Raw genomic sequence first — 24,083 nt, forward strand, 5'->3', positions numbered from 1 at the left:
TGCAGCGAAGTGTGTTTCTACTATGGCTATCACAGTACTTGTGCAGCTGTAAGATTACTCAAAATAGTAATTTTAAGGAAAATATGTTGCACTCCAGCACTACTTATCTGAAGTACAGAATGAGATAATCCCATAAGAGAACACGCAGGTGAAATGCATTGTTGTGCCAGAGCTGCACGTAGCATTTGCCTTTAGTTTGCAGAAACAAAAGTCCTGCAGTGCTTTGTAACAGCTTCCGGACAGCCCTCTGCATCACCAGCAGCGACAGACTCCAAGAGGTGCAATTCTGTAAAGCATCCCTGCCTCTCGCTCCCAGGCACGTGTTCATCCTGGGCCCTGAGAAACACGCTGTGTTCCTTTTCAGCGCACTCACCTTCCAAGAAGTCAAACACTCAAAAGCAAGACCTCCACAGAAGAACAGAGCTGTCAGGGACAGCTCAGCAGGGTCCCCAGTTCCAAAATGAACCCACCACGTGGCCCTGAAGCACAGTAACAGAGCACCTGTACCCGCATGGGCACAGGCATGGGCTTGAGCCTCACCACTCTATTAAACATACATCTTCCCTACAGACTAAGTGAAAATTAAAAATAGAAAAAATATTCACTAGCAGTTTTATTTTTTTATTTTTTTTTCCTCCCCACACTGGCATCTGGAAACGCATTAGTTCCAGCATTTGCATGCTGGCCAGGACTGGCTAACATAGAGAAAGTCACAGCTAGAGAGAACGGGTGTGCACATTCAAGCACCTCGTTTCTAAAAGTGAAGTAGAATCCCCCACATCATAACATCAAATTTCAAATCTACCTGTTAAAAACAGCAATGTTAGGGTATGTTGAGTGTAGCAAAGAACTGCATGTATGATAACTCATCCTTGCAGTGCTAGATGAAGCCTCCTGTTAAATATGCAGAGGTGTCATCTTTTCCAACCCACCTGTGAAGATCACGAAAAAGATGAGGAGCAGTTTGTGCCAGTGTTGCTTTCCACCAGATCTCTCACCTAGAGCCCCCATGAGCAGCAGCATCCCTCCCTGAGGTCGGCAGTCTCCCCTGTGAGGAGTAATGTTTGCTGCCAGTAATACTCGTGCCCGTGCATTTTCTGGAGTCCCTCTGCGCCCCTCATGCTCTTGACAATTAAATGGCACTGACAGAAAAGCTTGAAGCATATTTCACAGATACCACACATCTGGCTATTTATGCAAACAGGGCCGCTTTACCTGGTTACACTTCTGATTAGAGGTGCAGAGAAACCATTGTGTGCGCCAGCTTACCTGATATAGCATACAAATTTGAGTGCTGGTGCTCCAGGTCCAGGCGAGTGCTGTGACTTTTGCCTCGAAAGCTAGCAGGAAGAGTTAGCGAGATGTGCCTGGAGAAGAGAAACGGGGAAATCAACATGATGTTTCTACAGACCAAAAGACACTACTACTATTATCAGCTCATTCTTGCCTTACAGTTGTGCTCAAGTTAAACCGCAAACATCAGTTTTAACGTTTCTAAGAGATGGAGTGGATCCCAAATAACAGTGAGGGGACAGAGGTGGTGATTCCACCATCGCAGCTCAGTGCCGTTCAGCTGCTTGCATCTGCTCCTCAGTCCAGCTGTGAGCAGGACAGGGCCTCTACCCTGGCGCAAGCCCCCTCCACCCCACTGAACATCAAACTGAGCCAACAACCAAAACACTACGGAGCAGCAGCATCTGCCTGCAAGGTGGGCTCCAGAGCAGGACACAGCCTCGAAACACCCGCATGGTGGCTGGCGAGCACAAGTCTCCCCCCGCGAGCAAAAGGCACCTGAAGCGCACCCGGTGGGACTTGGCTGTGGTTCCTTCAAGGCAGAGGACACTATTAGTGAGTGCTTTGGATTGATCTGTATCAAAAACTAAGTACATTCATAAATAAAACCTTTAAAATCTCAACGGCTGTGGTCTGCTCCAGACTTAACCAAGGCATGCTGCACGCTACCCTGCTCTCCGATGCAGAGGAGGATGCACAAATTGAGCTTTCCTCCACTGGCCACAGAGGAGACGAAAGCCAAACGTCACCCCTTGCCTCTCCCTAAGTGGAGCAGCAAGTGTGCCCTGCCTACCAACAGCTTTCTGCACAGCCCTTCCTGCAGCAGAGACATGTTTTACATCTTCCGTTAAATCCTCCTTGTGCTAGCTATAAATAGAAAAAAACCAGGAACTCACAGAAGTGAAGGTGAAACTATTTTCAGTGGCTCAGAGGTCATTAAAAGGAAAACGCAGCACACAGTGAGCCTGGACAGAGGCTTGAAGAAGAGACGGACAACCTTCCCAGAAACAACGTGGTATTGGAGAGATGGAGGTGACAGCAAGCCCAGCTCTTGGGGCCAGAAAGGTGGTCGCACCCCTCGCTGCTGGAGCCTGGAGCCTTGGCACCAGCCCCCCCAGCCCTGAGGAGGACGGGACCCGGCCACCCTCGGGACACGGCGCAAGCAGCGAACACCAGCCCCACGCTGCTCACCAAAACTCGTTGCGCTGGCAGGACACAACCCAGCAGAACCGCCCAGACACCTGAGCACTCGGATTTGGAAGGACGCGACACATTTTTCTGCTGCCCAACCCACCCCACGGGGCAGAGGACACAGCTCTGCCCCCCCGGGCAGGGCAGCCGCGCGGAGCTCCCCTGGAGGTCTCCCCAAGGAACGGCTTCTTGCTCACGTTGCTACTGGCAGCCCACAGATTCTCATGCTTTGATGAGAGATCCCAGCTTCCCCCTTCTAATTCAAATTTGTATTTTTTCTAAAACTGACCTCAAGTCTACTTGAATTCCTGTAAAACGTTATCGTTAATCTTCTGGACCCCATTGCCATACATAATGAAGATGCTCCCTCTCCACAGAGGGACTTACTCTACCATGAAAACAAAGGCAACAGCTACCGCTTCACAAAAGGCAAAGCCACCCGAATATGGCGAGATGCTTGGCGTGCCCTTTTGCCAGAAAACAAGGCAGCCTTTTTTGCAGCTACGGTATTTGTGATGGGCAACAAAGAGCCCTCTGTATTCTCTAGCGTAGTACCAGATCCATTTTCTTAGCTAGCAGGTTTTATCTATCGAGCAGATCATCTGGAAATTATCTGCCTTTAAAAACAGGACACATTTTGTGAAGAGCTACATATTTTTAGATCTTGATGCAGCTGATGGCGAACAGCATGGATAAAATAAGAAAAAGCAAACATCAGTTTGAATTTGCTTGTGCTTCCTGGAGCTATTTCTAACAACAACAAAAAAAAAGATGGTGTGAAAATATTTTCAAATTTGGCTAACAGTTTTCTGTTTAAAACACAATCCATATGAGACTCTCTTGGCCAGCACAGGCAGGTTTGTCATGAACACACTTTAAAACAGGAGACCGCTGCCTGTAGGCATTACACACATTTCATTTGTTTTTAGCAGTATCCAAAAATACTTTGAGGCATCAAAACAGCTAACAAAGATTTTTGAATTTCTCTTACTTGTACTGCAGACTGTTTTCTTCATACCTAAACAAAACAGCAGGAAATGCTTTGGAAGTAAACAAAGCAGGTCTATTTAAAAAGGCCCATTTCTGAGCAGAGTACTTTAAAAGTTTATCCCAGCTTCTGCTGTAAGAGGCTAAATCTTTTCCATATGTACAGTTCTTTTCAGCAAGCCACCACCAAGCCCAGAGAGACCACCGCATGCTGCTGAAGCCGGTCATGCAGATCGCATCGACCTGCAGGACTGGAAAGGACAGCTCCACAGGTAGTTCACAGAGGCATTGTGTAAGCAAAATTACAGAGCTGTCAGTTCCGCGAACAAACACCACAGCCTTCCAACAAAGCTCCGAAATCTTACTTTGCAAAAGACATCCCCAACCAAGTCCCCGGGCACTACCAAGTCTGCATGGCAGCACCAGGTTGCACAAACACCACATGTTAAAGAGGTGCATGCATTCCACGCGCGTAATTACAATGAATCACTCACAGCCTGACGGACTCCGACCATACACACACAAATATGGCAGCAGAAGTTCACATATCCAGACCTCGTTTCCTAACTCGACATAATACCCTATTTGCTTTTCATTCCAGATGTATCAACATGAAAATACATACCAAAATACTCCCTCAAGCTGGGGAAAAGTACAAGCAGCACAGGTAGGCGCGTGCTTTGATGCTTGTTGGTGGCGGGCAGGCAGCTCTGCAGCTGCTCTCACGGGGCTCTCCGTGCCACAAGCGCCCATCCCACCCATGGCAGGTCACCTTCCAGCGCCGAGCGTCCTGAGCACTGTTATGAAGGTGCTTGAAAGCAACGTAAAATGCCGTTGTTTCTACGTCTCCACTTCTTTTGCCACCTTCTGTTCTCTGAGGCAGGACAAACAGGTATTTCATCCTTTCTACCAGGCTGCACTGTGCAGAGCTAGGTCTCTCCAAGGAGAAAATTTAGCTGTAAGACCACAAGACAGAGGGTAACGACTGCTAGAACGAGATCAGTTCTTCCCCTCCCCCTTTCTCTTTTAAGAGCGTGACATGGTAGGGAAATATGGGAAACAAAGTCTAATTTATTTTAAATTAATGCAAACTTTAGCCAGGATCAATATAACTTATACCTAGTCAGTTGATTGCATAATGCATTTTCCTTATGCGTTGTGAAAGCCAAATCATTTTACATTGTAGAAGACAAAAAAAAAAAGAAAGAGAGGCTGCCATTGAAAAGCAAGAAAATCCCAATTACAAAGTCCCCAAGTTCCTAAACACATATCGTGAAAGTATGTGCAGCTCTGTGGCATATGGCAAATCAATTACTAGTTTAAATTTTAAAACAAAAACATGGTAAATGTGTTGCAGAAATAATCAAGAACAACGGTTTGGTTTAGATTACAGCGGCCACTAGAGTTTTGAATACAATTAATCATCATTCCAGGCAATGGGAAGCCATATTGACACTTATTCCTAATTTGAATATTTAATTAGGGTGAAGTTCTTCATCAAATTATCACAGAACTGGGAGGAAAGCCTGAAAGATTTAAACAATTACTACTTTAACCCCTCACCAACTGCTCACCTGCGGGCACAAGAATCTTTTCCCCGTTCTGCAAAGGAAGAACGTGCTCACACAACACAAAAAGACAATATTTAAAGGATGTAACAAATACACTGCAAAAGGTACCCGCGCGTTTGGCATCCCGCAGGCTGCTGACTACCCATGCTCTTTGACCTTTCTCAGAGCAAATCTTCCAGGCCGGAAAGCAAATCTTGCCACCAAGTGTTGTTTCCGGGGTGGCGGTTTGGTTTTTTTGCTGCTGTTGTTTTTTGTTGGTTTGGTTTTCTGTTTTTGTTTTTTAAATTAACTGAAGAACATGTCCAGAATCACTGACCAGGTCCGCGTGCTGAGGGACGAAGCCCTGCTCCAAGGGGCACGGACCCCGAGCCAGCGGCCGGCCGGCGCAGGGGGAGCCCCCCGGGCCGGCCCTGGGACTGCCCCGGAGCCGCGCCGCTCCGCGGACACCCTCCTTCCGCCCTGCCTCGGATCCTTACGTGCTGTATTAATCCATATACGAAAATCTCTTTTAATGAGGAGTGATATAGTTATGAACTCTCTAGGGCCATAATTAGAGCAAACTAATTGAAGTTGTGTTTTGACACACTTTCCAAATTCACGGGTACTGCATGACATATTCACAACACTACTGCCGCACAGCCATGGCGACAGCAAAATCATTAGGCTAATAACGCTTATTTGCATTCGCATCATGCCAGCAGCATGCCGTTAAATACTGCTTCAACCAGTGCTCGTCTGCTCTGAAAGTTTCCACTGAAAGATATTAACAGTAATTATTAGTTCTTTAGTGGAATCTCTAACGTTAGGGAATGGCAACTCGCATTAACTATCCTAATGCCAATTATGTTCCTTCTGAATTGTCAGAAACGAAGGTTTTTTCCTCCCCACTGAATTCAAGCGACAAGGCGGGTTTGGTGCCGTCTGTCCCTCAGGGAGGAGGGAAGCCTGCCCCGGTGAGGCTCACGGCAGGATTTCGGGCCCGTTCTCACCAAAGCTGAAGTAAAAAACCCATTGTTTCAGCAGGGGTTAAAGAAAGAGAACATTACAAAAAATATTTTTCCCCAACATATTGTAAATTTCCAGACAATTTAGGATGAAACAGCCACATTACCATAATTCAGGACAGGTTAGATTTAATTACTCATTTAATTTTAGTTTTTCTTTTATTCATTAAATCTACAGACTGCATCTACACACAGCAGCAACAGAAGGACATGAGAGAGAGATCCTTCAGATGCTAGCAAAAGAGGTTCGAGGTCTGCACACATTATGGTCACTTTTTGACTGTTTCTAGAGAGAAACTTGCATAAAACAGGCTCAGGAATGCCCAACAGTTCCAAATAAGTTATTAATAACTGTCTGCATGAAGGTGATGAACTGCTTTTGAAGTCAGGGAGCAAGTACTCATAAAAAGTAACAAAAGATCATAAGGGGAAATGCCAGATATCAAAGGATGCTTCATAATTCATATAAAAATATCAGCAACGCACAGCAAAAGAACAATAGTAAGTTTTTGGTTTCCAACTGGATTAGACAAACATTGTAGAGAAATCAGGCAAAACCTTAAAAGCTGCCCCACATTGTCAAATACGTCAGAAAGCATATTGCATGCTACAGAACTGGATCTGCTCTGTTCTTTGATGTACCACCGCCATGATTGCAATTTATTCTAAATGAAGAACAGTGCCACAGATACTGTAAAGTCTCACAGGAATATCCTGGAATAAAAAGAATCTTATCTTCCATAATCGATGGATTATGCAAAGATCATATGCCTCACGAAAAACTGAAGCTAGAATGATTAAACACATTCTAAGCTGCAGAAAGCTAAAAACACACCTACAAGAAGTTAATGTCAGGCTGTACTTTTCAAGAAACATAATCTGACTTGAAAGCTTTGCCTACGGGCAGAGGAAAAAGCCCGTTTCTAAGAAATGAGCTGCTAGCATTTCGCTGACAGAAATCAGAGGACCTCTCCACGACCACTCACTTTACCAGAACGTATTTTCCAAACTGTAGTTTACAGAAAATGGCACAGCAGATATCTATGGCTCCAGCAGTGTCCAGAATCCCATCTACAGTATTTATTCACAGTTCTTAACTTTTACTGTGCTCAGGCATTGCTATGCCAGAACACCTACCTCATACCCAAAAGAACTGCAGTGAAAAACAAAACTGCGAGGCAAGAATCACCTCGGGTAATGGACTTCATTCCAGACAATCTATTCTAATCGTGTAAACCAAATATTTAAATACTTTCTAAAACCTTACTGACCCTTTGCCTAAAACAAGCAACATATGGGCTTTGCAAGCATTTCATCTCATTCCAAACTACTAAAATATCCTGTTTCCCAAAAAATCAATGAGCGCTTATGGTGCCAGACTCAGATTTTATAAAAGACCAAACACATGAGAGAATGAAAAAGGGAGCAAGTGATTCTTTCCACTTTTAGATTTAAGCACTTCATTTTCCCAGCAGTAAAAAGGGAAAAAGGCCTGTCTGCAGCATCCTTACCCAATGCATCATGCAGAGTGTGCCGCCGCACATCCCCCTCCTGAAATGACCACGCCTCGAAAATGATGTTTCAAGGGAAAATGATGTTACGCTACCCTGTCAGAACGAGAGCGCTCACCAGCTGAACGGAACAAGACCCGACGATGCTAACAAGGGAGCATGATCTACTGCAGACCAGCAACCCAAAATGTAAGGCTTAATGCAGAACGAAGCTCCTGCGGCTCCCTCTGTACAGGGATTAATTTAGAACAGAGAATTTAAGTAACTAGGATGGAACAGCTGCCAAACAATAGAAAAAGCCCAACAAGTTTAATTTACACTGCTTGAAAGTCTGAGCTGTAGCCCATTAAATTGTTATAGGCAGAGGACTGCATCAAAGAACTAAGACCTCATACTGTAAGCATGAAGTGCTTATGAAGTGGTTGTCTGAGATGAGCAGCGCAGCGTCTCTGGAGGCTGCGGTGGGATGAGTGCAGCTTTCCACATCCTTCACTAGCTGCTCTCTGGAGTCAGGAGTTTTCAGATAATGAAGCAGTAGGGAAAAATTGCCAAACAGCAGAAATACTCCAAAAAGATAAATTACACACAGCGCAGGTTTCCTGGGCTAGGTTTTTAAATTCCATCAAATTAATCAGAACGAAGCCCAAGATCACACGCCCGATGGAGAAGCGTCTCCGACCCGAGCGCCGTTGCCTGCACCGTGCCGCCAGCCCGCCCGAGGCTGGCGCCACCACGGCAGGGCCCGCAGCTCCGGGGTGCTGTGGCACAGCCCCAGCACCTCCCTACAGAACCTGCTAAACAAATATTCCTCATAAAGACTCATTTGGGAAGAGCACGTTGTCAGCGCTTTGCCAGTAATAAATAATGACAGTCCAAACACTTCACTAAAAGCAATAAACTCGAGAAGTGTTTTGGAAAATGGTGAAAGTGATTGATTTAAAGACGGAAATATCTGAACACAACCGCATACACTTCAGGGTGAAAGCACAGATTACAAATCAACAGTGGCAGAGATCATATTAAATAGGAGACAACATAGATGTTTTAGGGAAAAAATGCTCAATTCCCCCACAGGGCTTATTTAACAACTAAGTACATAGCTTCTTTGAATGAATACCTTTGGCTCGGATATAACGACCCTACACTACACCCTGAAGAAGCATGCCTTGAGGACTATTACTACACCAGGAACACGGCTCTGTAAAGAAAAATGATTCATGATTCTAAGGATATTGAAGCCTCTTCAGTCAGAGCACTCCCCAAAATTTTTCAATGCATCCTCAAATTCAGCTAAATCAAACTTTTCCTAACCACAGTTAACGTCCCTCTTTCTCAACTGATGCAAGGAATTCTTGTGCCTGGAAACCACTCATATTGTTTAAACATTTTTTCCTAATCATCGTTTTCTGCCACTAAAACATACTGGACTATGACCAATTTTTGCACGTCTTCATCCAGCTGAGTTGGATGCAAGCCATATGGTCAGTGTAGTTTCATAACAAATTCCTTATGTGAAACAGACTCTGCATAAATGTATGCCAGCACTCCTTACCCACTCAAACAAACCATCAGGTTCAGACTTGCACAGCATACACACATCACATACATTTCAGCCTGAAATGTTGCTTCTTACTGTAGGAACTGCAACGGATCTACAGAAAACACTTTTTCCAAGGTTCGGCTGAGCGTTTCAGTCTCATTGGTTGTTATCCATAGCTACTGTGAAGCCCTTGTTCCATTCCCAGCCCTTGTGCAATCCTTGGCCTCTTGTAGGATAAATCATATAAAAATTAAGACTATTTTGCTCTATTTCATGACACAAGTAATCTGAGCATTCAAGCCATAGAATCATTAAAGTTGGAAAAGACCTCCAAGGATCATCTGGTCCAACCCCTACCACCAAATGTCACCCACTAAACCATGTCCCTCAGCACCACGTCCAACCTCTCCTTAAGGACGGTGACGCCACCGCCTCCCCGGGCAGCCCATTCCAGTGCCTGACTGCTCGTTCTGAGAAGAAATTTCTCAGAATTTCCAACCTAAGCCTTCCGGGCACAAAGAATAGTCTAAGAATCTACTTTATTAGTTGTGAATTAGTTTTACTTTAGAGCGCTTTTGATGAAACGTATTGGAAAATGAATCTCCATCAAGAACAAAGTACTTTGTAGAAAGGATCAAGCTGTCAGAGCTTTCACTGGCAGGTTTCTCAGAGTGGTTTCCAGTCAAACCAAAAAGATCCACCCCAACATACTACTTATTTGATAGTCTTTCATTCAGATGAGGGACTTTAATGGAAACCCAACCACTCTGCTAAAGCATCCTAGCCATCGGGTTACCAGTAGTGCCTGTCTCTGGTCCACGACAACTTCACGAAGTCTTGGCTTTGCTCCTCACCAGAGGGGGAAAGTGAAACCTCACAACCTTCTGCTCTACAGACTCTCCATGAAATCTCTTTGAAACAAAGAAGAAGTTAAGAGTTATTTCTAAATACTATCGTTGCTGCTTAAAAAACAGGGAAGGTAAAAGGCCTCCCACTTGCCTGCAGTTAACCCACTGTACAGAGCGGGACTGGCTTATCGTCACAGCGAGCGTAGGTCTCCAACACGCGGCTTTGCCGGTGCTGCTTTATTAGCTGCCACCTATTGCACATCATCGGCCTCCAGCAGAAAGCCACACACTGATCACTTTCCAAGCTCACACGACAAAGTTCAAACAAGTCAATCTGAAAATCAGACTTCTCTGCCTAGAGAGGAAATCCTTACATTCCTTAACGTTAAACTCCGCTGGGAGCAAAGGAACAGGAGCAAATCATTTCCCTGTTCTTAGGCAAAGTAGCTAACTATTTAAAAGGTACATAGGAGAGCGGTAGGAATATTTACACATCCTGCTCTTATTTCAGGGGGTTATGCTGGGTAGTTATCTCCTGATCACACGGGGAGCAGCACCGCCCCAAGTCAGCGCTGCCCAGAGCCGAGCACCCGGCAGCAGGGACCGGCTGCTTGCAGCACCGCGAGGGCACGCAAGGAGGGACGGCTGCCAGCTGCCAGGGGTGGGAGCTGCAGCACAAACGAGCTGTTCCTGTGGCTCGTTTGCTGTGCAGATAGGCAGGAATTGCAGGCACAGCAGGCATACGCTGGGGCCCAGCGCCCAGCCCCTCTCTGCGTGAAAGCCCTGGGCACCCGAGAAGAGGCAGGGATGGGACAGGAGCACCGGAGCCTTGTCCAGCTGGACCCCATCCAGCACCAGCAGCTCAGCACCTCGCTGCCAAGGGACTTCCACCCCCGGCTGCCCCATGAGCTGCCCAGCGCCCTGACCCTGCCACAGCCTTCCTGCTCTTCGGCCGGAGCCGACCACGTGCCAGCTCGGCCGCCGCTCGTCTCCACAGGCACTGCGGTGGCTCTGGCCCACAGGGCCCCGGGCCTGCGTGGCCGCACGGGGACACCCTGAGCTTCCAGCACGCCGGGCTGCCTGCCCTCACCGCCGCTCGGATTTTCCATTAGAACAGGGTGAGATGTGCCACGGGCATCCCAGGAAGGCCGGTGGAAGCGGTCGGACCTTCAAACAGCAGGAGGACCAAGTGCCGTGAGCCCAGCCGTGGTAACACATGGTGTGAACACAAGCCAATTGCAGCGTGATCTTCCTTCTCTCTCCCTAGTAAGCCATTAACCTTTCAGATGACAGCCCCGCAAACTAAATGACTGAACGGTTCCCAGGGTCAGCGCGAATCTACATTTTCAAAACCTGACATCAACAAGTAAAAGTTGTGACTGAAATCCTGGTCTCTCCGAGAGGAAGATTAAACGCCTGTGACACATCATCTGCAATCAGAGTGCTCAATTTCCCAAAGTATCTGTCACAGATTGATAACATCCATGCAAAAAGTTAAGTGCAATTATGTCTGTCACTGTAAAACACACTTCAGCAGCACTGACTGACATCTTGCTTGCAGCTGACAAATTGTGAGAGGACCGTTTGAATGACGGCAGTAGAGGCTCCTGCAGCACCACGGGAAGGGTTGTGAACTGTACCCACACACCAAAAAAGCCACATGGGCTCACAGCGCTGCAACTGCAACAGGAGCCATCGCGTAGGCAGCTGCAGAGCAAAGAGGCTTGAGGTTGGTGCCACATGCATTTGCAGAAGCGAAGGACTTGCTCACAAAAGGCTCAGAGTGGACTTGTGATGAAGAGGAGAACATGTCATTAAAACCCTCCTCTGGCTTATTCCCAGACAGAGCTTGTGCCAGTGAGGAGCTACGCCCTAAAACACTGCTCAAATGCTCGCAACATGTTCTTCCAAGTCCCCAACATGTGCACTGGCAGTCAGTGATAGGCTGGATGAAACAAAGGTACTCAGAAGAACAAATGAATCACCTGTTATTAGCACCTCTTCTCTTGGGGGAGGCTTACCTACTTGCTCCCCAAAGTGATGTCACAATGTAGCACTAGCATCAATTTTTACTGGAGAGTGCAAGCCTCCAACGCAGACGCACTGAGGGAAGTTACTCTAAATTCTCACTGGTGACTCAAGTCAACAGAAGCAGTTCTTCAGCAGCAGCCTTCTAGGATGGGAAACTAAAAATGCATTTCTCCAGGCTGCCATTAGTGCCAAGAAGCCATTGCAAAATTTGGAGAGAAAAAACAGTAAAGCAGCTTGATGCCCTGCACAACGGCACGGTTGTGTTCCACAGTACAGCGTGCAGTCCTCACTGGGATGCGTGACGGCTGCAGTTAGAGACCATTAAGCCAGATGCCTGTAGTATTAAACACCAAGGAGAAGAAATGGCTAGAAAATAACATATGCAGTCCAGCAAGAATATCAAACAAAGCTTCCCCTTGTGCAGTTCTGACTGCGAGCCATAACCCCACGACACAGCAGAGGAAGCAGCATTGCTGACGCACAGCGAGCTGGGGAGGTCAAACTTCTGACACACAACAAAACTCTGATGTGCCGCCATCCATTGCCTTCAGTAACTTGTACCACGGGTCAGAGGAGGGAACATGGCTGACACAGAAATAAAGACCTCTCACAGCAAGAAGTTCTTCCCTGCAGAAAGGTTTGCTGTGCAGCTCACTGGTGTGGTTTACTTCTTTAGTTTATATCCAGTGTTAACAATTATCCCAAAGCACCCAAGCACACCATCTTAATTTAAAACTGCTTATAATGCTAGCCAGCAACTGCATAGCTTAAATACCTGACCAACCTAACAGCTGGGTCTCCACAGAGATCTGTTCTGCACTGCGCACCAGTTTTGTCCTAGCACTCGCAGTAGCAGAGCTACCCACTGCAGTTCCTGTCAAAATATATCCACACAGAATAAAATGGCAAACTGGCTACCATTGTATTCCCCTATCTCTATGGTGATGTAAAAATAAGAGGTTACTTGTGACTACAATCTTCCACAAACATTAAACTTGAATAACATCACATTGCTGATAGAGTATTAGAAAAGGCTTTTCAAGTAGCATGTGTTTCCCGTAATAATGAAATATTTGCAGGATGCACCTTTATATATATTTCTATTTCTTAAAAAATATATTGGATAATAAATAATCAGAGTAAAAAACAGACATGAAAGATGCTTTGAAAGATCAGGCGGGTGGTGTAAAAGTTACCTGTAAATCATGCACCGGGCACGAGAGTGGAGCTGGCTACAGACAGGTGGTTTTTACTAGGAGGCATTAATGTAACATTCAATTATTCCACTGCATGCTGGCTGTTTTAACTCAGCCAAATTAGAATACATTTTATATTGACTATTTTGACATTTGCTTTATTTGGCAAGTAAAACAAAACTGATCCAATTTCCCTGCAGCCATTGTAAACCATAAACTGTACAACAAGAGGTTATAAAATATATAAGCCTTGTAAACACTTCTTTTCAGACTGTCGCTGATGCTCTGAGCTCTAATTTTGGCCCTGTTCCCAATAGCTCTGAAGCTGTTCTACAGCCTTCCCTGCTTGGCCATAAAGTGACCCTTCCACACTTAGTGATTAAGGACTGCCATCGATATTCTCTTGCTATGATAATTTTTCTCTTTATTTTGGAAATATGCCCAAGCAGGAATTTCTTGCAGACAGAAAATGAAGATCTGCTCTCTAATAATCATGACATCTCTTTCCCTGATCTTGCCTACCCTTTGCCAGCATGCAACTTATGACCTCCTCCTGACACTCACGGTACAATGAGCAGTCTGCTCTGCGTATTCAATGTCAACTGCAAGACTAGAGCATAGTGGTCTAAGAAAAAAAAAAGGGGGGGGGCAGCACTTCAAACCATAAGTGGACTGATTTTGGAGAAAGAGCAAAACTCATCTCCCTCTGCACTAGGGACTGTATGAACAGTTCTCCCTCTCTTTGGTCAAGGAGCGGGAAACCAGCTTGGCTACTATGGCTCTCACCCGTTCTCCGGGGTAACCCACGTGTACTGGGAAGCTACAAAAATTTTACACAGTACAAAACAAAGAAAAGGTGTAGCTTTCTGGCTGTTTCCACTCCTGTGAAGGCTTTTTTTTTTCTTCCTTCTGACTTCTTTAATCATATGGCTTTATGCAATGACAATCACAGAACTTCCAATTAGGCAAACACTTGAAAGAATGACTCATTCCCTCACTATCAAATCAGACTACATAATCATTTGAACTAAGGTGTGCTTTTAGTCTTGACTCCACCATGCAGGTGCTTTGCAACAATATGCCACACTGCATCAAGCAGAAGATGCTGGAAAGCAGAAAACTCACCTCGGCAGGTTAGGAGCTGGTGTTGGTGTTGAAGACGGTACTTGGGCAGGAGTAGCAGGTTGTGAAGACTCATGGTTGCGGGGAACTCTGCCCATCCGGTACCAAATGCCCATGTTGTTCAACTCCCTGTGTAGTTGACACAAAAGACATTAATGCTATAAGCACATGCTGCACACATACACAATTAGCAAACAGATAAATTTCACAAACACCTTGGATAGCAAGAAATAGTGGAAAAAAGGGTTAGTTACTTCCCATATCAAACTCAGTAACATTTGTATTTATGTAAATATTTCCAACGACGAGCTTCGTCTCTTATAAACAACTACTTACCAATTACAGGAAAAGGAGATGCTTGGCACAATTACAAATATGGAAGCAGCTTCTAGAGCGAGGGGTACTTACCCTATGAATGTGTACTGAGGAGGGGCTTGCTTAGATCTACTCAGGATTCGGATATCACAGATTGCTGCCTCTGTAGAATCTCGAGGGATGAATTTAATGCACAGCCTTTTCTTTCTGAAAGCTACTTCTTCTGTAAAAACAAAACAAAACAAAAACAACAACAGAAGTTGTTTTTTTATGCAAGACAAGGGTATAAACATTATTTATTGTCTCTCCAGATATTTGGCAGATAATTACAGCAGGAACCAGAGCCAAAGAACATATATGTCAGAAAACCAGACAGTGCGGTACCATTCAACGACTGAAGAAGTTTTCTATGAGCTCTCTGTACACTGTGCAGGAATTGTTATTAGGCACTGTGATAAACCAGTACTCCCTACTTCCCTTTGTAGGGAAGACAAGACATCACGTATGCCACAGCACACTGCACTACAGAACAGAAGTGGCAGGTGATTTTCCCACTTCCATACACTTCTCATATTCACTTCCTCTTTCCAAAGCAGCATTTGACTCACTGGCCTGGATACCCAAGTATTCCTTCTACAAGCTCTGCCTCTAGGAACATACCTGGAAGCTGCTGACACAAGTGGACAGTTTGTTCTGAGATATGCTTCCAAACAGCCAAAGCAGGCAGAAAAACACTGTCACACAGAGCGGCTAACAGGATGTGAGAGATTTGAAGAGGTGACTTTTACTAAGTGCTAACAGCCTCTTCTGACTCCATCAGCAAGCACTGAAGCGATACTCCCACTACATCTAACCTGGTGTCTTTGCAGGGTTAAAACCAGGTTTTAAAAGCAGAATTGCCAGGATCCCCAACGGGGTAACTGGGCTGTGCTGACCCATGTTCAAAGGGCAGATGAATCTCCTGCACGGTCCTTTCTTGCTGTGCATCACAGAGAAATTTCACTTGTTTCCATGTTACTCATTGTAAAAAACCAAAGCCCACAATTAAGGCTTATCCGTATAATGAGTTCATGCATAAGCCTACTATCTGTCTGCATGCAGGTACAAACTATGGTCAGTTATGGGACAGTTGCAGAATAACGTGGTACTGGCACACAGATACAGATTTGCTCCACCTCCCCCTAAAAATCTGTGGGACTCTCAACGTGAGCAGGGTGAGGGTTCCATTTGTGAACGCAGACAACTGAAAGACACGACAGAAGCTTTTACTGATAAAGTGAAAAATCAAAAGTGCAGACACTGAATGAAAGTCTGAAAGCAACCAACAGGTATAAACAAGCACTTGGAGAAGAATAAAAACCCTCCGGTTTAATATGAATAAGTATTCTCCAGTTTAAAAATATGCCCTCACTTGAACAGATGGTAAGCAGTCCTGTCTCTGTAGGCTCCTGCTGTTTCGTAATCTTTACCTTGGAGAAAGCAATTCATCCTGGCCTTTGAAGCCTGCTGTCAGACCAGCACCAACAAATGTACAGGCAGTGTGAGGTGTGTCACAATACAGCATCTGTGCATGCAACTTCGGATTAACAGTGATGCTTTTTAGAGATATTAACTACCTACATCCCTGAACTCTAATCCTTCTGCTTTGGTAAACTAGGGCTTTTGACATACCTAAAACGGATTTAAGGAGTCCAGGGTTTAAGGCTTCCACATCTGAAAATTTTGTCGAGAACCACTACAGAATGCTATATTTCATGTATTTATTACAAGTCATGCATCATTAGAGAAGAACATAGAAACACGTATAGCCAAAAAAATTGGCTTTAAACAAAATTAGTGCCTCTTACTCGACTTTCACAATATGTATAAAGCTGAGTACACTATTTGCTTTTGTCTTTGGTCTCTTTCACACTTGGATAGAGTCTGCAGTCTGTAGCAAACTTGGTTTAAGAGCTGGATCCATTAATTACTCATGCTTAACCACAGTTAATTTTAAGTAAACATATTATATACAGACAATCGAAATGTGTTCAGTCATGCTAATGGAGACAGGGATATGCACCACTTCATTAATACAGACAGTGCCACCGCTTTAAAGATTGTATGGGTTGCAATTCAATGCATTTTAAATTAATTACAAAGTCCCTTCTCACCTCTCTACCCAGACTTCTCCAAAAGCTACACCAACAGCTGACAACTGTCCAGTTCTCCCACGGGTGCGGATCTCCCATGCCACACGTGCTAAGGAATTCTCCAGGAAAAGGGGACGACCCGTGGGCTCAGCAACGGGCTGCAGAGCCTTTCGCTTCTAGGTTACAGGTTCAAATCAGAACCAGGTCAGTAGTGACTGAAAAATGATCCTCACCTGCTGCAGATCTGGATGAATTACCCCCTGCAAAGCAGGTCCATACACCTCCTTTCTGTTCATAACCAGTCTGGATTTCTTTACTGGAAAGAACTGGTACCAGCCAGCCTACGCTCCCGTGTGGTAACGGTGCGCTCAGCACCAGCACCCGGTGCTCCGCAGCCCTCCCAGACAGCTCCCACGGGGCTGGCCCCAGGCTGCTCTGCACCACGAGCCAAGAGCACTCGATGCCTGCTGCAGGCTGGGCCGTTGTGACCAGACATGGCTCCAGCTGCTGCTGCCACAAGTCTCAGGGGATCAGAAGACCCTGTTCACGAGCAGTTTGCTTAAATGCTGCAGGAAGGCCATTTCTGCCTTGCAGAAATGAGGACAGTATTTCCCCTGGATCGCTTCTCTCAGCAAGCTCAAACACATATCCTCAGCAGCACCTGCCAAGACCTGGGCTTTTGTTTGTTTGCAACAGGTGGTGAGAAGTCTTGTGTGCGTGAGCACAGCCCCATGTGCACCCACTTTCCTTTTCGTACCTGTCTGTGCACATCCCCCACCACAGCAGCTCTGTTCCCGTGAGGCCCAGGTCGCCCTTGCAAAAAGGAAGAATAAACTATTCCTTCCTGCTTGAGCGGGCGAGCTGGTGGCAGCCAGGCAGCAGTATTAACGAGCCTGGAGAGCACGGGAAGAGCTACCCCTAAAGATGCCCCCCAGAGCAGCACTCGGAGCATCCCGCTGCCCGGGACACAGCCCTGCACCACCCGCAGCACCACCAAGACGCGGCACTGCAGGAACCGACACCAACTTACGTGTATCGACGGTCTCCTGGATGGGGATGAAGCCCACAGGTAAAGTGTCCTTTATGTCAATGAGCTTCATATCAACCAAGACATTGCCTAGATGACTCTTTGAAGAGAGAAAAGAAACAGTCAACTATTACAACGTGATCCAGTTCAAACCCAGCTTTTATCCCCTTCTGAATCCCAAGATGCCTTGTCATTGCATCTGACCACTGAAAAACAGGCCAGGAGGTACCACGCCAACACCTGGAACTGTCCTTCCCGCAGAAACTACACAGTGACTGAATACGAGATACCAGCCAGCTTTTGGCATTCACAGATTCAGCCATCTCATCCATAGCTGTACTTCTGGATCCTCAGAAGAGGAACCCAGCTCTTCCTTTTTGAAAACACGGCAGCTCAGGGTATCACCTCCGCCACCCCACGTTACACAGGTAACGTTACTGCTCACGCTGCAAGAGCAACTCGACACTTCTGTGACAGCAATGGCAGAAAGCATTACGGGAAGATGATTACTGCAGACACAGCCAGAGTTATTACATGCATTAGCTAATTAGTACTGAACAGACACAGTTCTAGCTCCAAGCTCAGGCGTGCTCCAGAAGAGCAGGCCATTTGGACTGAAGAGCCTCGTTTAGAGTCCATACGAATTCTGAACTGATGCCTTGCCCTGTTAATCAAGGCTTGAAGAGCTAAAAACACAATTCAGAACGACAGCCTCCACGATTGTTTAGAGACCAGATTTTCTTTGCAGTTCTCATTAAAGCCAACATTGCTCCCAGTAATCTGCATTCACGTGTTGAAGAAAAAGCCCTACAGTTAGATATTACACAGCCTTTACAAACAGAAACGCAACACAGAAAAATTAAAATTTCATCCTAAGCCATCACACTTGCCAGAATGTTTCACTGTTACTTGTTTCTAGGTACCTCCCTGATAGGTATTTTTTGTCTGGCAGACAAACTATTTCATGCATATCTCTACTCCCTGGTTATTATTCTGAGCTATCTTAAAACATATTTGAATTTGTAGCCTTTGAACTAAGGGGAGATCGGGCCAGAGTCGATTTTGAGGTTTTGCATTTCACAGTCAGCTCCTTGCACCCAGGCCTGCAGCCCTGACCACCAGCGCACACGCATGGCTTGTGTCCCCAGCTCGCACAAAGCAACCGAGGCTGGACAGCCCCTGGCTGCCTCCATCCCTCTATTTGTGAGATGCACCATTCCAGGTCTCCTAGACGTGACATTTAAATACCAAAAACATCCTTATAATTTGTCAAATATTTTAAGCTGTTGAGAATGATTGTTCTGATAAAGGGACACTGCAGGCTGTCTCCATTATAAACCAGGTAACTGCTGCATTTACTCTGCCAACATGTTCTTCAGGACGAGTAGTTCCCACTGTTCTGTAAAAAACAAACAAAAAACCAAAAAAAACAAACACCCCCATGCATTAAAACCTGCAGCCCAAAGAGCAGCAACACACGAAGGTCCAGGTGAGCCAGCGCTCTGCTAACTGGGGTCCCCAGGCTGGGTGCTGCCCATCGCAGCCCTGCATGGCTGGGGCAGGCCGAGGAGATGGAAAGCTCTGCTGGGCTGCTCTGGGACAAGGTGCTGCTCTGCACCAGGAAAAAAAAGGTACTCATCTGCCCCCTCCTCCTCCCAGGCCACACAACCTGCATCTCCAGCCTTCCTGCAGACAGAGGACCGGGAGTGCTGGTCAGCTGTGTGCTCCCTGGGGGCTGGCAGGCTGGCTGCACCACCTACCGATCATCTCTGCCTCACAGAGAGGCCCCAAGCACACACAAAACCTACAGCCGTAAGCAGCGCGAGCTGCACCTTCTGCTGAGTTTGGATAGAGGAGTGTCCTCAGGACAGGACCCACTCACGGGTGTGGGCGGGCTGACAAACCTCAGGAAATCCAGCGCCCGAGAAGAGAGGGAGCTCCCTGCCACCCATCGGGCTCGGCAGCGGCGAGCCGCAGGAGCGCGGTCCCACCACAGCTCGGCCCGCGGCTGCTGCCCGGCAGCCCAGCAACACCCACCTGGCACGGGCTGCGAGACAACCCCTGCGTGGGACACGGCAGCTTGCACTGCTCCTCGCACATGCGTCTGCTGCACAGCTGAGACCCCCCTCTCGATCCCCCCCCCTTCAATTCACTCCTCATAAATATGAAGAACATATTCCCATGCCATGCTGAGCAGATGATTCATGCCAAAGCCCAACAGGCACTGACTGGGGGGATTTACACTGCCTCCAGTAGCCAGTAGTTGCTACTATCCCATAATTATTTCTGACAACCTTGCATTTAAGGTAGCCGCAGATAAACTTAATACCCAAATGATCACAAATCTTTCTGTTCAGTATCCTCCCTACCTATTCTGGTGCTACTATTCCTGCTGCTGCAGGTACTAAAGGATAAAAAACAGAGCTACCGTCCATCCGCCCGAGGAAGCAGTACTTCCCATAGCTCTGGAGCTTTATTTTTATCTGGAGAAAGTGCATGGAATAAAGGGCAAATGTTGGAAATAGGCAGGCCCTTGTTTTTCCTGTCAAGAGCTGCGATCAGCCTCCAAAGTCACAGCTACTTTTCTGTTCCCATTGCTGGTAAAAACACAAAATGGTATCTCCGTACCCTCGACAATTGTGTCACTGTGAATATCCAGAACACCAAGAAAAGCAGAGTTACCCACTAGATGGAGCGCATTCATTGTAGAATTAAATAGCTCCTCCAGAAAGAGGAAGTCTTCACACTACCCTCAACTGAAAGATTAAATGAACACAGCAGAAGTCGTCAGGCTCTCACTGCACATGGTCTCCTCCCTTCCACAGGGGATGTGGGCAGACATAAGCTCATTTCTGATCACTGGCAGTTGTTTAATAGCCATACTAGAAGATCACAAATATAGGGTAGTATAAGCACAATGTAGCCAAATTTTCAAGAATGAACACAAAAAATAAGGAAAGAAAAGGTAATCCTGCAAGAAGACAGGTGTGATACCCCTGGATTCAGAAACTAACATTTCCTTTGTCAACATTATCTGCAGCATTTGCTTCTCTGTGTAATTAGAGCTAGAAATTCAACAGGATTTGGAGCATGCAGCATGCATTGCGAGTGTAAGGGGGGCTGCTGAAATGTAAACATTCACTCTTCTGCTATTTTTGTTACAGATTTCGCCAGTGATTTCCCTCCATGAAGAACATAAACAAAACACAAATATCTGGCCATTGCAGTTTGCCTCCTTAGTCACCAAAACACAGTTAAATGCCTGCTTGAATTATAACTGGCTCAATAAAATGAATCATCTTACGGGTAAGAACATACCAGGCACAGATGCAAATCATGCAGACACTCAGCAAATGGACTTACATTTTCTTTTGAAAATGATCTTGTGAAGCATAGGTATCGTGTGACCTTGGATTTAAATAAGCCATCTTTCCAGAGGTCAGCATCCAAGCCATCTGCTGTTTGTGCAACCTGGAAAGAAGAGACAGAGGGAGAGAGGAGACGTGAGCCAAGATAAAGTTAATATATGTGCAGGACTACTTCTTCAGACCTCTTCTAATTAACAGCAGCCCGAACTCTCACAGCATCTCATTAGTTTCTTCACAAGGTGCAGTGCAAAGAACTTCCAAAAGGAGGTATAAAAAAGTTCTAAAAATGCTGCCGCTTGGGAGTCCATTGATTAAAGATGCTCTGACAAAAGCTATTCTAATGAGGAAACAGCAACTTTGGCTGCAATCTCCAAACAATAGTTTGGAAAAGTCAGCATACCGGGGCATTGGTTACCGCCACCCGTGCAGGGGCACACTGCGCGCTGTAAGGGGGGGTCCATCTCAACAAAGCACAAGGTCCGTCTGCAAAGCGATGGCCCCAGGGCTGACCGGGAGCCACAGCCACTTCTCCTGACGAGACAAAGGCTAGGACAAGAAGTACTCCCACACAGATCTTTAAGCCTTTCCCTGTGATTTCACACATGATTTAAACTGGATTAAAATGTCACTTCAAAGGAGCGGTGGCGCTACAACAGTTACAACAGAGAGGCAAACCAAAGCCCTTGTGCCAGTCATCCCACCGCAGGACTGGGGCTGCTGTACCAGAGCACCTGCATTTCGCTCCCTCGGGAAGATGAAAAACTCGGGTATGCCTTTTTCATACCTCAATTTCCCTTCCTCTTACGGAGGCTTTGCCCTGCACGCACAGCAGAGCTGTGGAGCAGACCCGTCGCTGGAGAACAGCCCCTCTTCTCGCCGCACAAGAGCGTACGCCTGCTGCCTTCCGCGGCCCCGACCCACACCTCCCTCCTTCCTAGGCCTGCCAGCCCGGAGCTGCCCAGGGCACCAGACCTCCACGGAAAGCAGACCTAACGGCATTCATTGCCTTCAAGCCCACTCCCAGACGTTGCTTCTCCCCAGGATAAACTGGAAGCGAGCTTGCGAGCCTTAATCAACAGAAAACATCTGACCGCAGGATCCCTAAGAAATTAACCCATACAATCGCTGACTCTGCGAACTGCTTCACAGCACGACACCAGTTTACCTGCCAACAGCTTCCACACCTTCTCTGTGGAGGTACAGACATTTCCAGGACTCCCCATCAGAGGTAACAAGAGCAAGCCTCGGGTCACAGCACGACCTGGCTGCAGATGGGCCCATGCCAGCTCCCCCGCTGCCAGCGGGGACAGGGCCGGTGAACCAAAGGCCACGGCCCGCACCTCGCTGTCTCAGCTTGCTCTCGCACCAGCACACCAGCAAGGCTAACAGGGGAGCAAGCACTGCTTGGCCTTCTTCTGAGCTGTCAGGAGAGGCTTCAGGAGTTAATAATGCTTACACGCCTACCGCTAAGGAACATCCATAATGCCATTATGCCTTAAAGGGAGAAAGCGATGAGCAGGCAAAACAGGGCCAGGAAAGTAAACTCCAAGGAAAATAATCCGTTAACTACCAAAAATTGGGTATCACTGCAAAAGCCGCGAGTTACTTGTTGAGTACCCCGAGAGAAACACGTGATGAATGCTTCCAACAAGCCGCCTTGAAGAGTTACGCTGCACGCGCTCAGCTTCAAGGGCCACCTCATGAGACCCAAGCTCAGCAAGCTGCCTAATCTCAGTGCCACCCTCACAGAGAAGAAATTGAGGAAACTTGGCCTGCAGGCCAAAAGCTGCTTCTAACAGCCCCTACTGCGTTGAGTAAGACTTTGGCCACGCAGCAGCCTGATAACAAAGCAGCTGACATTAGTTGGTACTGCCTGCACCCACGTTTTGTCAAGCAGAGGCTCTGTGCAGAGTGCAGGAAGCGAGCTGTGTGCTGACAAAACCCTCCAGTTATCCCAAGTGCAGGAGAGAAGAGTGTAAGCATTGTCTGATCAGCAAAGGCAGCAAAGTGGATTGGCTCTTTGCATTTTGGCAACTGCTGTCTGCAAGCCCCTGCTCACCCCTTCCTCTTGCATAGCAGATGTAGCTTTTGTGGCCAGGCTTCCACAAAGAAGCACACGGCATTCTGAAATAGTAGAATTTGTAACACAGCATTTTTTTTATTTTTGTTAATTACTCCTTGAATTCAACTATTTCTTAAAGTGCTAGTTAGAAATACTTAAAATCCACATGCATTCCCCTCCCCTAAGAGTAAGTCTGTCCTGATAAAAACACATTCAGAAAACAGACTGATTACATAAAAAACCACTGACATATAGGGACACGCTGCTTGAATTCCAAACAATTTGAGGGACTACAACCAAATTTAATTACTTTGTTAACAATATCATTCAAGTTCTACTGTTCATTTTCTCCTCTATTAGGCAGTTTTTCCTTTGTTCCCACATTAAAGATGCTCAAAACTCAACAGGTAACAACAAACCCAGTCTGAAGCTGTAAAGGCACCTCTACACCGGTTGCTGTCCAATTCAGCTTTGCATTTTAAGCCCTTTAAGTTTTAGCAATTCTGTATGACTTACAACAACATGTGACTTTGAGATGGCAGTATAACACCTCAGTTGACACCACCTCCCTCACAGGTGGCTGCCCCAGAGACACCTGATTCTGCCAGCTGAAAGGCACGAAGTCTCCAGCACGGGCGTGCACAAGCTGGCACCTCTGCCTTCCCAGAGGAGTGAGAGCCTACCAGTGCTATGCCCTGACTCAGCATTGAAAAAATCCTCAAAAAGTAATAACAAAAAAAAAAAAAAGAAAAACCACACCACAAACCCTTTTAGGCAACTACCCTGCAATTCTAACTCCTCAAATTTCAAAGCGGTTGAAGTTAGCTTCCCAGGGAGTCACCCAGCACAGCACTCCACTCGTCTTTGGAAAGGTGCAGGGGCTCT

At 46.4% G+C, this 24,083-nt stretch overlaps 1 protein-coding gene across 14 annotated transcripts in view; it reads right to left on the reverse strand.

Moving 5' to 3' along the window:
• Nucleotides 1–24,083, reverse strand: part of MVB12B (multivesicular body subunit 12B) — a 67,603-nt gene that overhangs the window by 33,395 nt on the left and 10,125 nt on the right. For 13 of the 14 annotated variants that reach the window (XM_066981043.1, XM_048052952.2, XM_066981041.1 and 10 more), the window contains 5 exons: nucleotides 21,132–21,239; nucleotides 17,772–17,868; nucleotides 14,703–14,832; nucleotides 14,298–14,423; nucleotides 1,270–1,367 (listed from right to left, as the gene is read on the reverse strand). In XM_066981043.1, the coding sequence (XP_066837144.1) occupies nucleotides 1,270–1,367; nucleotides 14,298–14,423; nucleotides 14,703–14,832; nucleotides 17,772–17,868; nucleotides 21,132–21,239 (559 nt within the window). Of the gene's footprint in view, nucleotides 1–983; nucleotides 1,049–1,269; nucleotides 1,368–14,297; nucleotides 14,424–14,702; nucleotides 14,833–17,771; nucleotides 17,869–21,131; nucleotides 21,240–24,083 lie in introns of those variants that run through there. The other variant, XM_048052960.2, reaches the window with a different exon arrangement.

The sequence above is a fragment of the Anser cygnoides genome, chromosome 20, assembly GCF_040182565.1.
Source record: "Anser cygnoides isolate HZ-2024a breed goose chromosome 20, Taihu_goose_T2T_genome, whole genome shotgun sequence".
NCBI classification, from domain to species: Eukaryota; Metazoa; Chordata; class Aves; order Anseriformes; family Anatidae; genus Anser; species Anser cygnoides.